We start from the raw sequence: 18,783 nt of genomic DNA, 5'->3' as shown, positions 1-18,783 counted from the left end.
TTTTTTCAGTCTTTTGGCTTTGTTTTATTTGTTCTTGTTGTCTTGAGAGATCATTAGTTTCTACTTGCTCAATTCTAGCCTTTAGGGATTGATTTTCGGCCATAATCTTCTGGTAATCGGCCATAATCTTTTGGTTTTGGGCCATAATCTTCTTGTTTTCGGCCATAATCTTCTGGTATTCCTTTTCAATCTGGTCATTTCTTGTGTTCAATTTGCTTATCAGTTCATTTGGTTTCTGAGCCTCGCTTTCCAGTTGCAAGATTCTACCTTTTAAGCTGTTATTTTCTTGCCAGATCTCTTCCATTTTCCTCAGAATCTCAGATTTGAACTCTTCCATAGCTTGTGAGGAGTTTTCCTTATTTGGGGAGGGTCTGGATGGTTGTTTGTTCTCCTTCTCTGTTTGCTCGGTTGTCTGGATTTTCTCTGTGTAGAAGCTGTCGAGTGTTAAAGACTTCTTTTTTTTGTTATTATTCTTTCTCTTCTGAATTTCCTGTAACTGATTAGCCATCATTAGCCCAGCAGCTTCTCAGGTTTATCCTCGCTCTCTGTGTCTGTCTGAGATCTATTGGCTCCTGAGGTCTGAGTTCTAGTTTTTTCCAAGGTCAGGCCCCCTGGTGGGCCCTCTTGCTTGATCCTCTGCTGGAGGTTTCTTTACAAGTCTCAGGGCGCTGCTTCCACAGTCGTATACCCGTCTGCACTGGTTCCCCACTTAGGCTTTAGTTCCTGCCTGTGTTTGCCTCCACCCACGCCTCTGCTCAGCCGGCACCCACGCCTCTGCTTAGCGGGCGCGCGCCCAGCGTCCACTCTCTGCTCCCGCGCGCTCAGATTTCGCGTGCGTTCTTGACTTAATGGGGTCCTAAGTCTTGCTGCTCTCAGGAACAGGTCCCGGAGCTGCCGATGACTCGATGGGTGCCCCAAACTTGCTCTATTTCTTTTTAGCTGGGTTCGGAGCTATAGGTGAGTGTGGAGGGGGTGGGGGTGGGGCGGTTGCTCAGCTCGCGATTGAGCGAGAGCCCTTTTTAGCCTGGAACTGTCTCGATTCCACGTACCTTCCACGCTGTGCCCTGTTGTGGGGTTCCTCCGTTCGTCTGGACTTGTTTTTATGTCCCCTTGAGGAGTTTTGTGTGTTTCGGTCAGGAGAGGTTAAGAGCTGCTTCTTACTCTGCCGCCATCTTAACCCGGAAGTCCGAGAATCTCATCAATATTTTCTATATATTGTTTCTTTTACCATAGGCTAAAAAAATGCGTAGATTTACCCTACTCTCAGAAAAGCCACTTACTCTGATGATTCATTCAAATTGTCACTGTATACATCTCTTCCTTATGACTATCCACTCCTATAAAGAATCATCTTCACTCATGATTTCTATTTCTTTACCACCTCTGACTCAAACTCTGGCAATATGGATTTGAAACCCACTGGTTAACTTATAACTATTCTCTTTTGCATTTCTAATAATATGTTTTTTAATCTTAAGATTTTTTGAATTGCATGTAGAAATAAAATTTGACATTTTTTATGACTTTGCAGTTCACATTCTCCCTTATCCATCACCTCCCCTTCCTGCGGCAATAAAAAATCTGATATAGGTTATGCCAGTGTTGTCCATGTTGCCATATTCCTCATGGCATGATAAAGAACATACCACACATACAATATAAAAACTCATGAAGGAAAGAAAATGAAAATGTCTTTTTTGATCTGCATTCAAACTCAAATAGTTCCTTCTTTGACTGTGGATACCATTTTCCATCAGGAGTCCTTTGGGACTCTAATGTATTGCTGATAATAATTTAGTCCTTTGCAGGTGATCTTTAAGTAACATTTCTGTTATCATATATAGTGTTCTGTTTCTGTTCACTTCACTTTGCATCACTTCATATAAGTCTTTACAGGTTTTTTCTTCATTTCTCCTGTTTGTCATTTCTTATGAAGCTTTAGTATTCTATTATAACCATGTAACACAACTTTTTCATCCATTCCTCAATTGAAGGACATCCTCTCAGTTTCCAATTCTCTACCACAGTAAAAAGAGCTGCTAAAATATTTTTGTACAAATAGATTCATTTCCCTCAATCTTTAATCTCTTTGGAATACAGACCTATTTAGTGATGGTATTGCTGGGTCAAAAGGTATGCACAGTTTGATGATTCCTTGTGCATATGGTTCTATGGTTCTTTGTACATTGTTCTATATTGCTCTCCTGAATGGTTATATCATTTAACAGCTCTAACAACAGGTTATTATTATCCCAATTTTTACACATCCCCTCCATTAGTTATCATTTTCCTTATCTGTCAGATTAGCCAATCTGATAGGTGTGAGGTGTTCTCTCAAAGTTTTTAAAGTATGAATATCTCTAAATCAATAGTGATTTAGACATTTTTTCATATGATTATAATTAGTGTAAGATTGAAATTAATATCCATTAACTCCAATGATTATATTTTATAAAGTTTATTAATAATCACTTGAAGTAGAAGAAAGAAAATGAACAAAAGTAAAACCTGAGTAAAAAAAACACCTGAGTAAAATTCTCTTGCCTCTCATCTCAGTCTACCTCCACCAGCCACATTTCCAGGAGCATAGAGAGAAGGCTGAGCTACACAAAATTTATATCTTCTCCACATTAGCATGTCTTGTAGATATGTATCTGGGATGCTGGGAGATCAAGTTCTGGATAGCAAAATTCTAATTATACAATTCCCCCTATGATTCCATTGGCAAACAATTATGTAGAAATCTTCCAGATTTACATGCCTAGTTTCCCCAATGAATCAGTACATATAACCAACTTATATTTCTAAGGATCTCTAACTAGAGGTACATACAATATTTTAGTTTCTAAGAGGAAACTATAATAGTTGGAGAGAAGCAGGAAATAGAAGAGAGCAAGCAAGACCAATGTTTGCTACGCGTGTTGACACAAAGCCAATTAGTGGGCATAAAAGCTTACATTCAGAATAAATATGATCAACCCCCTTCAGTTCAATCAGTTACATCCCAAAGTTCATTCTGGATCTTCTCATGTAGTGTAGGTTTCTTTATGGCGCTTTCTTGTTTTGAGGAGTTATCAAGCTTCTTTTCCAGAAATTTCTATCAAATTTTAAATCTTGGATTTTACAAAAATTATACAATCCCCCCTGAGGAGTGTGTTGACCAACACCTAGATCAACTCAGGATACATGGTTGAGTTATGGGGGGTGGTATATGAATCAAGGGTCAAAAGAAAAACTGAAATCATAAGAAAAAAAGAAAAACAAGTAGAAGAAAAAATTAAATTCTGGGAGAAAAGAAAATAACAACCAAAATATCAGAATCTATGCATATAAAAATTTCTGAGTAAGCAAGAATGAATCCATAGCAGGTCCTTGTATTAGGGTCCAGTTAAAATGATTTGTATCCCACAAGCCTGTAGGACAAATGAAGTAATATAGCACTTACCTAGTCAGCAGCCAGGACCACAGAAAGTTGTCATACTATAAGAGAAAAAAAAAGAGATTAGATTTTGATGTGAAAGGGAAATGTATTTTCCTGGTCTGATTTTACCTTCACTCTATGGATAGAGGAGCCAAAATGACAGACAAACTAAGGTACTTGTTGGAATGTGTCTTAGAAAAGATCTGCGTCTGACATATGTCAAACAGCTGATACCTCAAACCTCAAACAAATCTTTTATTTTGTTAAACACTGATTTTCCCCCCAGTAGATTATGCTTAGTTTTTCCAAGATATGTAATTCTTGGTTATAATCCTAGATCTTTTGCCTTTCAGAATATCATATTCCGTGTCTTCCAGTCCTTCTATGTAGAAGATGCTAAGTCCTCTGTAATCCTGACTATTTCTTTCTGGCTGCTTGCACTAGTTTTTCCTTGGCCAGCGAGTTCTGGAATTTAGTTATAATCATCCTAGGGTGTTTTATTTTGTGATAGCTTTCTGTAGGTGTTTGGTGGATTCTTTACCTTTCTCTTTTCCTCTTTTATTCAAGGATATTAGGGTAGTTTTTCCTAATAATTTTTTTGTAATATGATTTCCAGCCTCGTTTTTTGATCATGGCTTTTTTAGGTATTCTGATGATTCTCAGATTATCTCTCCTGAATGTATTTTTCCAGGTCAGTTGCTTTTCCAGTGAGATACTTTAGCTTTTCTCTCATTTTTTCATTCTTTTGGTTTTGTCTCAATTGTTTTCTGATTGTCTTACAGATTCATTAGCTTCCATATGCTGAAATCTAATTTTTGGGAGTTTATTTTCTACCTTGAGCTTTTGTCTTTCCTTTTCCATTTAGCTAGTTCTACTCTTTAAGGAGATTTTTCTTCATTTTTTTTGTCTCCATTTCCATTTGGTCTATTCTAGTTTTTAGAGAGTTTTCTTCAGTGTATTTTTCTCCCTTTCTGTTCACTAGTCTTCTTTATATTTAGTTGTTTATGTAACTCTTATTTTTCACATTTGTACCTAGTCTTATTTAAAAAAATTATGCTCAAGCTATTTCTTTTTGTTAACATAATGTTCAGATGTATAAATTTCCTTTTATGGAGTGATCAAATGGCATCCAAATAAGTTTTGATCTATTTTCTCACAATTTTTATTTAACATAATTTTATATTTTTTATAATTTGTTCTTTAATTCATTTTTTAGGATCTTGTTATTTATTCTCCATTTATACCTGTAATTTCTTTTTCATTTTTACTATTTTATTTTGTAAATGTTATTTTTACATAGTACATAAAATCAGTTTTTCTAATATTCTGTTCAGATTTAGACTTTGCTTTTTGTTGTTATATTTGTCACATTTTGAAAAAGTTGCTTTAATGTTATCTATAATTATTTTTTGTACATAAATCTTTTAGCCTTTAGTTTGCTTTTCCTTTAAAGTGGAGTTAGGGGGAAAGCAGAGTCATATGCATTGTATTTTGGTGCATATTATTTAATATTAATGTTATTTCATTAGCAGTATACCTTAAACTATTTTACACTCTTCCTTTTTGTCTTTTCATAGGCTCTCTTTTTATTATTTCCTTATTTGCAGTCATGATTATTATTATTGTTTTTGTGGGCTCAGCTAATGTAGTTTGTGTCCCAGCTCCTCAGGTGCTTCTTCACTCAAAATGAATGAGTTTTGTTTTCCAATTCATTGTATGCCTCTACAATTTTATATTTGAATTCAGTCCATTATATTCAAAGTTATAATTAAGATTTTTTTATCCTTCAAATTCTGGTACATGACATTGTACATATTAATCTTATTTGATATTATTATTTTTAAATTAATTAATTAAGAATATTTTCCCATGGTTACATGATTCATGTTCTTTCCCTTCCCTCTTTCAGTTTCCCTCCCTCCTCCCTTAGCTAAAAAGCAATTGCACTGGATTTTACATATATCATTGATCAAGACTTCTTTCCATATTATTAATATTTGCAATACAGTGATCATTTAGTGTCTATATCCCCAGTCATATCCTCATTGAACCATTTGATCAATCATACGTTTTTCTTCTGAGTTTCTACTCCCACAGTTATTTCTCTGGATGGGAATAGCATTCTTTCACAGAAGTCCCTCAGAATTGTCAGAATTGTCCTGGATTATTGTATTGCTGCTAGTAGAGAAGTCCATTACATTCAATTGTACCACAGTGTATCAGTTTCTGTGTACAGTGTTCTCCTGGTTCTGTTCCTTTCACTATGCATCTGTTCCTGGAGGTTGTTCCAGTTCACACGGAATTCCTCAAGTTCATCATTCCTTTCAGCAAAATAATGTTCCATCACCATCAGATACCACAATTAATTCAATCATTCCCCAGGTTTTTTTTTTTGCCACCACAAAGAGTTTGGCTATAAATATTTTTGTACAGGTCTTTTTCCTTGTTATCTCTTTGAGGTACAAACCCAGCAGTGGTTTGGCTGGATCAAAGGGTAGGCAGTCTTTTATATTTGATATTATTAAGAGGAAAAGGAATTAGGAATAGAAACGTTTGTTAAGCACTTTATACATGCCAAGCACTTTATTTATATTTTCTCATTGATCCATAGAAAACTTTGGGAGATAACTGATATTATCATCCTTTTATAGTTGAGGAAACAGATAAATAAATAAATAGATAGACAGGTAGATAGAGGTAGAATGACTTGCCCAGGAACATACAAAATTTAGTAATTGTCTAAAGCATGGTTTGAAGTCAGGTCTTTCAGACTCTAAACCTAGATTTATGTCCACAGAGTTACCTAGCTTCCTCCTGTTAAATTACCTTAAAAACATCAGTAGCAGGTTCTGTAATTGGCTTGTTTAATAATAGCCTATTCCCATTCTTTTCTTTTCCACGCTAACATATAGCTTCTTCTCCTTTCATCAAAAAGAAAGTGTACTATCTAATATTTTATATTGAATAACTGAATTTAATAAGTATTATCATAATAAAAGACGTCATTTTTTATGTTAATTGAGGCACAATGTAGTAAGTAGATCACTTAACAGAATCAGACAGCACATTGTATAGTGTTATTTTTGTACTAATGGTATAATTTTGAAGTCCAAAATTCATTTTCCTTTTATTTAAAAGTGCATATTATGATACTTGCACAGATTTGTTAGTAAGACAGTAATTTCTCCTAAAGTACTATATATAGGAAATAAGAGTCAACTAGAAAAGGGAGAGCATTGTGAAATGTAAAATGGATAATTTTAAGTTCATTAAATTGAAAAGATTTTGTACATAGAGAGCTAATGTTGCCAAGATTAGAAGGAAGCAGAAAATTGTATGTGTGTGGGATTTTATAGACACCCCCTCAGATAGCAAGCTTATATCTAAAATAAAGAACTTTGTTAAATTGATAAGAATAAGAACCATCCTCCAATTGATTAATAGCAGAATATGTGAATATACAATTTTCAGATGAAGAAATTAAAGCCATATCATTTTTTTAAAGGCTCTAAATTACTACTGATTAGAGAAATGCAAACTAAAATAATTCTGAAAAATCATCTCTCACCCATCAAAGTAGATACAATGACTAAAGGACAAAAATGATAAATGTTGAAGGGGATGTGGAAAAATGGGGACACTATTACACTGTTGGTAGAGCTGTGGACTGATCCACCCATTTTGTAGAGCAATTTGGAACTATGTCTAGAGAATTATAAATCTTTGTTTACCCTTAAACTCAGCAATATCATTGCTGAGTCTGTTTCCCAATGAGATCAGGAAAAACAGAGAAAGAATCCATTCATATCAAACTATTTATAGCAGCTCTCTTTGTAGTGGCAAAGAATTGAGGGAAATGTTTATCAATTAGATAATGGCTAAATAAACTGTTGTATAAAATTGTTATGGAATACTTCTGTGCCATAAGAAGTGATGAGCAGGTTAATTTTTTTTAAAAAAACTTAAAACTACATGAGATAATGAATAGAACCAAGACAACATCATACATAGCTACAGAATCAACACGGGAAGAATAAATTATGAATGTTACATCCAGATTACATTTGAAAGGTGAAAACACGAAAGACTTAACTTATATGAATATGTCGGTCTCCTGAATGATACATTGTCAGATGTGAGGTTGGTAGGCAGGGGATTGGGACACTTGTGGATAGAATTTATTTTATAGTTACAAAGAAAGGTAAGTTAAACATATGAGATATTTGTGATTTCATTTATGTACAATCTTTTTTTCTATGTATATAGAAATGCTTTTTTATTTGATTTTGTAAAATTGGAATTAAAATAATGCCTCCCTCAAATTTAACAAAAAGAAGTACTATATAAATAGGTGACATTTGCATATTCTGCAGAAACTAAATTTTTTTTAGCTTTCTTATCCTAAGAACAATGGGAAGATAAGAAAACTCTAGTAATAATAATTAGGTTTACAAGTACTTATCACTTTTTCCAACAGAGAGAATCAGGATCACAACAGGAAATAAATACCCTTGTAAAAAAGAAGATTTGTATAGATGAAGAAAATGTTTTCTTAAAGAAAGAATTGAATGACTTACAGAAGAAATTTAAAGATCAATGTCAAGAGCTTAAGGTATATTGACTTGTACATAGTTTTATAGGACTGTAGCTTTGAAGTCCTTCTTTAAGCATTGTCAGCCTTTGTGGCACAGAAAGTGACAAGCTTAGAGGAAAAATTGCCTTAGGCCTTCTTGTATCATAGAGTTTTCTTATACACCAAACTCTGGGAAGGCTGCTTTAAAGCTAAGAATCTAAGCTTTATAACTTTCAAATAAATAGTTAATGATGGAAATGGAGCAAAGAAAGTAGGAGTGTGAAGATGTGGCTTCTTGTAATTAGATTCTGATGGGACTAGCATTATTAATTGATAAAGCCCAGGTCTGGGAGGATATGTCTGTGTGGGTCTCAAAAATAGCTGGGGACAGCATCAAAGGCAGATTGATCAATTAATGTGCTCTTTGCAAATGTGTGCTCATCAAAGCTGTCATCCAGTTAAAAAATATGACCTTTCCACCTGCATGAAAAGAGGCCAATAAAAGTACACAGGTGACCTTGGCCATCAAATACAGAAAAATGTGGTGAGGGTAAAACTGCATAGCTTACATTTGTTTTTTAATTCTCACTTTTGTTGTTGTTGTTGTTGTTGTTATTATTATTGTTTTGTTTTGTTTTTTGATCCTCATGGTACTGTCTTCTGAACACTATGGAGAGGGTACAGAAGAAGGAAGAGCAAAACATAATGATTATCAGAGAGCTGGAGGAGGAAAATAAGGAATTAAATATACGCTGTACTGAACTGCTAAATGATCTGGAGAACCTGAGAAAGCAAGAAATACAGTGGAGAAAAGAAAAAAATGAAATTGATCACAGAATGAAGGTATGAGCTAGAATTGTACATTGGGTTCTTGTTTGAGATCTAACTTCTAATAGGCAGTTTCATTACATGTTATTTTCTTTCAATAAGAAGTTATATATTCAAATCTACCAGCAGGGACTGACATTCATTTATATTCCTTCACTTAAGACCCATAGCTTTTTAAAAATTGATGTTGCAAAGCAGGAAACTGACTTCAAATAAGTCATCCTAAAATGTAATCATTAAAAAATAAAAGCTGTTGCATTTTCAAATAAAATATGGTTTGAAAAACATATTTAGAATCCTGTGTTTTGACTTTTTTCATTTAGAGTTTAAATTCATAAATATTACCAGATTGCATTGGATTAGATAGTTTTAAAATCATGTATTTCTTAAGACCATAAATTTCCCCATAACACCAAAGAGAAGAAAAAACTAATTATAATCAGTAACAACAAAAAATTTTTATCTTGTTCACAAGTTTCTTTTTGTCTTAAAAGGTCTCCATTCTTAGTGAAGTATTTTGAATGAATTAAAAGTTATTTACATTAAATATTTATCATATCCTCATTTTCTTTTTTATAGTATGAGATTTATACTTACTTTCATATATTTATTAGTTAAGCTTTATTTTTAATTTTTAAATTTTTGACTTCATCTAAAAATTGTATTTTAACATAAATTTAGTCAAAGAAATCTTAATAAAATTAATGGAAATTTGAGTAACTCTTGTGTATATGTGCAGATAAAATGTGTATATTTACTCAAATAGTTCAGTATATATGCTAAAAAATAATCTCAATGTTTATAGAGAAGAGATGCACACACATACAAACATATGTGACTATATATAGTTACATATATATATATATATATACAGGTACTTATGTGTATACTTAAGTATGTTTACATATAGGTATATAAATGATACATATATATGTATAGTAGTCAAGTACTTAAGGAGGTATAATAACCCAATACAACCTCTTTATTGTCAAACTAGTAAGGTATGGAGATAATATAAAGAACTGAAAAATTTTTGATGAATAAATTTATTAATTACCTTTTTTGAAAGGAACACTCACAAAAGTAAATATTATATTTCTTTTATAAATAATCTATGATTTTCATTGGCATAAAGATCTCCCAAATATGGACTTCTATTGTTTCAGATCTACATTTCAGCACTGTGTGTTCTTAGAAGATTGCCTGGGGCATTGAGAGGTTAAGTGACACAGCCAGCTGTTGTTATGTTTGTCCTTTGTTTTTGAAGAGGACTGGTGACATCTCAGGGTGTTGTCTGGACTTTTATGTGAATTGGATTACAGTGAGACAGAGTTGTATATGTTAGAGGGAAGCCATTTCTTGATTCCAAAGCCAGTTTTCTATGCAACATGTCACCCTTTCTCATTATATAATACTCATTAGATAATAAATACATCAGAGATTTATAAGCCAAACTGCTACTTGTCTGAGTGAAATGATTGTTACCAGGGAGGGAAGGCTTCATGGAGGAGATGACACTGCAGTTTTAAAGAATGTATAGGAATTAATAAGAGACTAAAGAGAAGGATGACTTTTGATTCATAAGAAATAGAATGAACAGAGGTATGAAGAAAGTGTATCATAGTGCATGTTTTTGTTTTTATCCAGGGTGTGGAAACAAAGGTGGGGTTTAATGGACAGAGAGTAATTTAGTTTGGCTGAAGCATAGAGTGGAATAATATTAAATAAGACCTGAAATGTAGTCTGGTGCCAAATTACACAGGACCTTGAATATCAAGCAATCAAATTTTAACCTTACTTAGTAGAAATTAGAGGGCCACTAAAGTTTTTTGATCAGAATAGTGGTAGGATTAGATTTTTATTTAAGAAAGATTGTTTTGGGTGGAGTATGGAGAATGAATTTTATGAAATAAAAGTTTTAGACAGGAAATCTTAAAGGAGGGTGTTAGTAGCGAAGACTGTACTAGGTTTGAAGCAGGAAAAATGGAGAGGAGATGCATATGAAAGATGTTGCTACAGCTGGTAGTAATGATAATAATAATCATTGTAGCCACATCAAATTTTATCCCTTGTTTATATTGTGAGCAGAGAAAGGACTAAGTAACAACCTATAAAGGAATGCCAGACAAGTCAATATGCAGTGAAGATTCTGTGAGCCTTAAAACCTCTGCAGTAGCTGTAGAGGGCTTGTATCAATCCTTTATCATCGACAAATTGGACTCTGGTAAGCAACTCATCCGATATGGTGCAATTATTCTTTTGAATCTAAGAAATGGTGCAGCATGGGATTGCAAAGTGGCCTTACTCAAACCTGTAATAGCGGTTAGCTTGACATGGAAAACAATAGTACCACAGGAAGACAAGAACCATCAGAAAAATCAAATTATAACACGTTGCATGCTGGAAATGTTTCAGTGCAAATGGTAATGACTGGGAAAGTGGATGCATAAAGTGGAATGAATACTTGAACACTAAATTATATAGTAAAAGTTGTATAGTATACAATATAATATATTATAGAGCAGTGATGGGCAAACTACACCTGTGTGGGCCAGATGCGGCCCTCTGAAATGTTCTGTATGGCTGCTGTAACATTATTCCTAATCTGATGAATACAATGAGTAGGATAAGTTGTCTTAGAAACAGACTGACAGATGAGCATTTCCTTTCCTTTGCCTCCTCTTTAAAAAGTTTGCCAATCACTGCAATAGAGTATAAAAACAACATCGAAAAGAAATATCACTAGTTTTAGGCCAAGGTTTCATTTTGCTTTACATTTTGTTAATGGTATTTTCAACACTAAGACACAGAAACTTATTTACAATCAGATAACTATTAAAAAATAGCTTAAAGGCCAAATTAGAGGAAATAAGAGACAAGATAGTGGGATTCCTAAAATTTGAAGAGAGAAAAGTTGGAGACCTTGAGGTCAGTGAAAATTTTTATTTAATGCAAATGCCACAAATTATAAATAACCCTATGGGTGAAAAATCTAGCACTGAGATTTTAAATGATTTTGAAAAATAGGTAGGCATATTTAGATTAGAATTCCCCAAAGACCTATTTTCAGTTTGATGACATGAATCCATCTAGCAGATCAATTCACAAAAGCCAGTTTCTTCCATAATATTTCATAGAAAATGAAAAAAAATATTTTTGCATGTAGTCATCTATGTAGTATCCTTTGCCTTGGTAAGAACCATAGGAAGAATGATGAAATTGTAAAATAATATCCCTAAGCTCAGGTGTCAAATATGACCAGAGCAGAGCTATTAAAGCACTTCAGAAAGATATTGGAAGATTGTATCAAAACTTCTGGTTTGTACATGCAACAGAAAACTTGATTTCCATATTGCCCTATTAAATGAAACATATGGAAAGAAATCTGAAAAACAAAAGCAGATAAACATTCTAATCTATTCTGGTGCTCTGGGAATAAATTATTTAAAGCTTAAACTTAGTCTCACCTCTAGGGTTTCCCTCCAAAGGGAAGTTAAAAGACTACTTAATTTAAATAGGAACAAAGTATGGAAAACATTTCCTACACACAAAAGGATTGGTAAATATACAACATTTACAGGTACAACTTTGGCAAAAACAAACTTAAAAAAGGTTTCAATAACTTTTAAGTATAATTACTTTCTGCTGGAAGGCTAACACTTAATCTTCATCTGAACACAAAGTAATTTGTGGGATTGCTGACTAGGCATTTGACACTTCAATTTGACTCTACCTTGCCCAGACAAGTCCTCATCTAGTCTCCTTGTGAAATTGCTAGACTTGGGTCAGCCCTCTCCAGGTCCCTGCCCTTTCCCAGAGTGCTAGAATAGTTTGTGAGGATGTGTCCCCTTGCCACTATTCAGTTCAGCCCCAGTAGGATTGAGGACCTTTAAACCTTTTAGGTTACTTTCTAGGCTTAGATACTTATTTTCCTAAACAAACAAATAAACAAACAAACAAACAAAAAAAACAACACAAAAGGCAGAGCCTGATCCTGGCACTGTCTTGCTTAGGCAAGATAAGTGCTTTAAATGCCATGGACTCACAATCATGGGGAAGCCAGGATTGCAGGCAGGGTAAGATACCCTTTTCCTCACATTCCCTCTTTGGAAGATTTTTGAAAAAGTTCTGACATAATTTGCTGCTGAAAAGGAAAAGGAGACCTTGGGTTAAATTGCATATCTTTTAAAAATTATCCATTGAGCTTTTGTATATATCCAGCCAGTCCTCTTAGTGCTTAGTCATCCATGGCTAGAAACTGTCTGCAAAGCCTGCATGTGGGTGACCAGAACTAAGAAGGGCAACTTTGAGCCTGTCCCATGGAGTGGCCCTTGTTGCCCAATATAGGAGGAATCAGGTACTTCCTTATCTATGTTCAAGGTTCAAGAATGCACATTATAGAGCTTTTGTTTTAATATTAGTGTTCTTTTTGCTACTTATATTCTATGTGCATATTGTTCTGATTTTACTTTGCTTCAATTTATATAAATATTCCCATGAGTCACCGAATACTTCATATAGAAGTAAATGCTAGAAATAAAACAATTGTGGGGACAAGATATGTGAAGAAGTGGCCATATACCAAAGATTTTATATATATATATAAACCCTTTGGCTTTATTAATACCCCCCAAAAGGTAATGAAAGGGTTCTTAACCAATAGTGATCTATATGCTTTCTTTCCCATCTCTATACCTCTTTTTAATGTGTATGATTTATATGACTTAAAAGGCAGCAAGTGCTAGAGTTGGATTCAGAAAGAATAAGGTTCAGATCCTTCCTCTGCTACTAATTGTATAACCATGAGCAAATCACTTAAATTGTTTGACTTTTAGTTTCCTTATCAGAAAAAGAGCAGGTTGAATTAGGTGGCTTCTTAGATTCCTTCCAGTTCAAAGATCATCAGTAAACAACATCTTCTTTGAGGTTCAAACTATTCAGATTTATCACCTAATCCAGATCCTCTATTGCTGGATCATCTAGATCAGTGATGGGCAAACTTCGGCCTGAGGGCCAGATACAGCCACCTGAAATCTTCTATCCAGCCGAGTGACATTCCTAATCTGATGAATACAATGAGTAGGATACAATACAATGAAACTTCAAAAGAGTTGCTTTAGAAACAGACCGACAGATGAGTATTTCCTTTCCTTTGGCCCCCTCACTCATCTAGATTATTCTGCTTCTTTCCTTAGTGAGTTCAGTGCCTGGTTCAGTTTTTTTCTCTCTAATCCTACCTTCATATTAGTAGACTTATAGATATTTATTCAAATACCTTAACTTTTCTGAGTTTCTTATTTTATGCAATTCCCATGACCCACTCTTCCCTTCCACCTTAGTTACACAGAGATGGTCATAGACTTGATCTTAATATCACTCATACGTGTTCAATTTCCATGTTCACAAGCTTTGAAATTCCTACTTCTGATTGTAACCTATAATTGCATCTTTTTTCTACTTAACAAGAATCTAAAAGAAAGATAAAAGTAAAAATATAGCATTGAATGAATTTCTGGAGAAACTAGAGTAAGAGACTCCTATTTGAACCACTAAACAACATATGCATTTCTTAGCACTACATGGAACTTTTACAAAAATTGGCCACACATTAGGGTACAGAGATACAGCAAATATAAAAAGTCAGAAATAGTAAACATGCTTTGCACAGTATAATACCATAAAGAGTAATCTGTTCAACCAACAGAAATGTGAGAGAGTGAAATGGCTAGTTAATAATATAAATCTAAAGAATGAGTACATTAAAGAACAAATGACCAAAACAATAATATTTCATAGGAAATGATGAAAAAAACAAATTTTCTAGAATGAATCTAAAACAGCCTCCAGAGGAAATACTATATCTCTAAAAGCATACATTAACAAAATAGGCCAGATTTAATTAAGATTAATTTAAAAATTAGATATCTAAGAAATCACACTAAAAGTAAGCACAAAAGAGTATATATAGTAAAATTATAGGAGAAATAGATAAACTAGAAGTGAAAAAGTTATAAGAAATAATATATTATAAGCTAATCATTTGCATTGATTATTTAAATGAACAAACCATTAGCCAATCTGATTAAAAAGAAAAGGACAGAAAATTAGTTCAAAAAATATTTTTGTTTGTTTATATATTTGTTTGGTAATTTTCTAAGAAACCAGAAGAGTAAAAAAGAATTATGGGAACATAAAATAAAGAAGTATACCTTTAAAATATGAAATATTTAAGTTAGCATGAAAAAATAAAGATCTTAAATAATCTACTTTAAGAAACGGTAATAAAACTCACTTTAAAGGAAATACCAAGTTTAGATGAATTCACAAAGAAAGTCTATTAAAATTTTAAAAAACTATTTACTCCACTTCTATACAAATTATTACCCAAAACTGAGAAAGAAAGCACCCTATCAGGCTTCTTTTCTGGGATATAGTTCTAATCTCTAAATTTGGAAAGGATAAAGTCAGTTTATTGAAAATATCCTTAATAAAAATGGCAAATAAAAATTTTTAATAAAGTCTTACTGGATGACAGAGATTAATACAAGAAATAATTCATTATGATAAAGTTAGATTTATGTTAGAAATAATAGTTCATCACCTGGTAAAATACAGCATAATTATATTTTTTAAATCCTTCAAACCATGATTATATTAATAGATTCAAAAAATCTTTGCAAATGCACAATATTTAATCTAAAAACCTTACAGATTGTGGGCACAGAAGGATTTAAAAAAATAATCTTAAAATTATCTATAGAACTAAAAATAAGCATCTTATGCCATAGGGATACATTAGAATCTTTCCTAGTTAATATAGGTGCAAAGTAAAGATAACCACTGTTCTCATTTTTAAAAATAAGGTTTTTTTCCAAGATTACATGTCAATATAATTTTCAGTATTTGTTTTCTGACATTTTGTGATCATATTTTCTCTCTCCTTTCTATCCTTCCTCTTTCCCAAAGATGGCAGTTAATATGATATAGGTTGTACATGTGATACTATATAATATGTGCATCTATGTTCGTCATATTATGAAAGAAGATATATTAGAGAAAAATTAATGCCAGAAATAAAGTGAGGAATGACATGCTTCAATCTGTATTCAGACTTTGTCAGTTCCTTCCATGGCAATGTATAATCTTTTTTGTCATGAGCCCCTTAGAGTTGTACTGGATTTTTGCATTGCTGATAATAGTTGTCATTCACAATTGATCACTGTGTGTTATTGCTGTTACTGTGTACAGTTGTCTCCTGGTTCTACTCACTTCATTTCTCATTACTTTATTTAGAACTTTACAGGGTTTTTGGGGTATCATCTTATTTGTCATTATTTATGGTGCAATACTATCTATTATACTCGTAGTATTCCATTACACTCATGATTATTTTTTTATTGTGTTCTGGACATGATGGCAGTAGTTAGAAGAAAGAAAGAAATGAAGTGTGTTTAATATAAGCAAAAATAAATGTACCTTCCTTATTTGCTGACAGTATGATGGTTTGCTGAGAAATTTCTAGAGAATCCCCAAAGATAATAATTGGAACTATGAATAGCATCAAGAAAGTTACAGGCTACAAAATAAATTATCAACAATGAACAGCATTTCTATAAACTAATAACAAAAACCGAGAGGCAATAGTAGAAAGGAAATCTCATTTTAGATAAAAAATTGTAGTAAATATTTGGATTATCAGGGTATGTAAAGTACTCACAAAGATTCATTTAAAAAGTGCTCTTTAAAAAAAATAGCTTTAAAGAAAAATTTAAATAACTGGAGTAATAAGTGCTTATAGCTGAGTGGTGCAAATATAATAAAAATGACAATAATAGTAAAGTTGATGTATTGTTTTAATGCTTTTGACAAATTAAAAAATACCAAAAGAATACTTTATAGAACTCAAAATAACAGAATTAATTTTAAAAAATAAAATGTTTTTTGATTACCAAGGAAATAACTAAAAGAGATGAAGAGAAAGAAGGAATAACATTTCCAATTCTCAGGTTATACTATAATGCAGCAAATATCAAAACTATATGGTATTGATTACCCAAAAGAGTGAGAGGTAGACCATTGGATAGGATCAGATAAGGGAGAATCAGCAACAATGAAACTAATGACCCAGTGTTTGATAAACCAGAAAATAGCAGTTAATTAGGAAAGAGGTTTATATTTGATTTTTTATAATTACTGGGACAACTAGAAAACAGTCTAGCAGAAATTGGACTTACAATGACATATGTAAAACCCAGTGGAATTACTTGTTGGCAGTGGGGGGTGGGATGGGAGGAAGGAAAAGAACATGAATCATGTAACCATGGAAAAATTTTAAATCAATTAATTAAATAAAATTTTTTTTGATTCAAATAAATTGGGCTTACATAATGTTCCTTAATAAATCCCAAATTGACATGTGACTTAATATTAAAAATTATAATATAAAAATAAAAGAGAAACAGATCATGTATTTTTCACAGGTATGGGTAGGAGAAATAGTCTTAATACAGAGGGAATGATGGCATTTCCAAATATAAATTAGACAACTGATATTATAAACATGACAATCTTCTGCAAAAAATTAATATTTCTAAGAAAATAAAAGAAGCATATGAATAGGACAATATTCGTATCAAATTTCTCTGATAAGGATTTTGTAGCCTATATATGTATGTCTGTATGCATACATACATACTTAAGGATATATTTTTGAATATGTATATAATTATATATGTGCATGTATCTATTAATTTTTCTATATCTCCAAAGCCATAAATAAATCATCAAAGGATGTGAGCAAACAGTTTTAAAAAGAATTTTAAACAATTAAGAACCGTGTGAAAGAGTGCTCCAAATTTCTAATGAGAGAATTTTAAACTGAAGTTTCATCTTATGCCCCACAAATTGGTAAAGATGACAAAGAATTTGAATAGTCAGTGTTGGAAGTTTTGCTGGAAGATAGGCATACAAGCACATTGTGGTTCAAGAGTACCTTTTATGGAAAACAATTTAGGATTATCTAGATAAAATGACTAAAATGCCCATACTCTTATCCAGAGATTCCACTACTAGGCTTACCCAAAGAGGGGTTTAATTAGAACAAATGTCTCATAAATGCCAAAATATTGATAGCAGCATAATTTATGATAACAAACAAAATAGATTTCCATCAGTAAAGGAATTATTTGTGTTGAATTACTGTCATGCAATATTACTATTTTTCAAGAAATGATGAATGTGACAAATTCAGAGTACGGCAAGATCTACATTAACTAATGCTGTTTTCAATAAACACACATATGTATAACATTGTAAATGGGAAGAATGACCATAAAATATTCAAGAGTATTTCAAAACATTGAGAAGACACTTCTACCTAACTCCTTTTCAGATGGATGAGAGAGTTCATGGGGGTTGCTATTTTCCCTATATTTTCACATTTTCTTCAGTGTATCAAACATTGTTCTTTTTCTTTAAAAGTACTGTGATATAGAAGATACCTCTCTAGGAGATGGGAGTGATACTGTGGGAAATTTTGGTGATGTAAAATAGCAAAATAGCAATAAAACTTATTTAAAAAACATCAAATTGCATGATTTCTTAATTTCAAATAAAATGGGATTTTATTAGCCAGCATCCTTCTGTATCTCTTTACATTGTTTCATACTTGACTCTCTTCTCTTCAGGTTTTTCTGAAACCTCTTCTTTGGTTCTATTTCTACCTATTCTGTACTACCTACCCTTCCTTCCTACTCTTTCCCTTCATTAGCTCAATTTTCATCTTTGCCTTGCTTATTCACTATGGTCACTCCAAAGGGATCTGTCCTAGACCTTCTTGTCCTCACTACTGTGTAACTTGTTAATCTTCATTTGCTTCAATGGTTTCAGTTATTATTATTTCTATGCAGATGATTCCTTGATATATATATATATATATATATATATATATATATATATATAT

The 18,783-nt window shown here is 32.6% G+C and overlaps 1 protein-coding gene across 1 annotated transcript in view; it reads left to right on the top strand.

Annotated features, from left to right (window-relative positions):
- The window catches only part of CNTLN (centlein), a 427,627-nt gene that overhangs the window by 119,379 nt on the left and 289,465 nt on the right, over nucleotides 1-18,783 (top strand). The window contains exons 3-5 of the mRNA XM_044677223.1: nucleotides 7,899-8,033; nucleotides 8,670-8,837; nucleotides 11,052-11,245. Coding sequence (XP_044533158.1) covers nucleotides 7,899-8,033; nucleotides 8,670-8,837; nucleotides 11,052-11,245 — 497 coding nt within the window. The remainder of the gene's footprint in view (nucleotides 1-7,898; nucleotides 8,034-8,669; nucleotides 8,838-11,051; nucleotides 11,246-18,783) is intronic.

The sequence above is a fragment of the Gracilinanus agilis genome, chromosome 1 (assembly GCF_016433145.1).
Source record: "Gracilinanus agilis isolate LMUSP501 chromosome 1, AgileGrace, whole genome shotgun sequence".
Lineage (NCBI taxonomy): Eukaryota > Metazoa > Chordata > Mammalia > Didelphimorphia > Didelphidae > Gracilinanus > Gracilinanus agilis.
The sequence above is the reverse complement of the archived record's forward strand: the minus strand, read 5'-3'. Positions and strand labels throughout refer to the sequence as shown.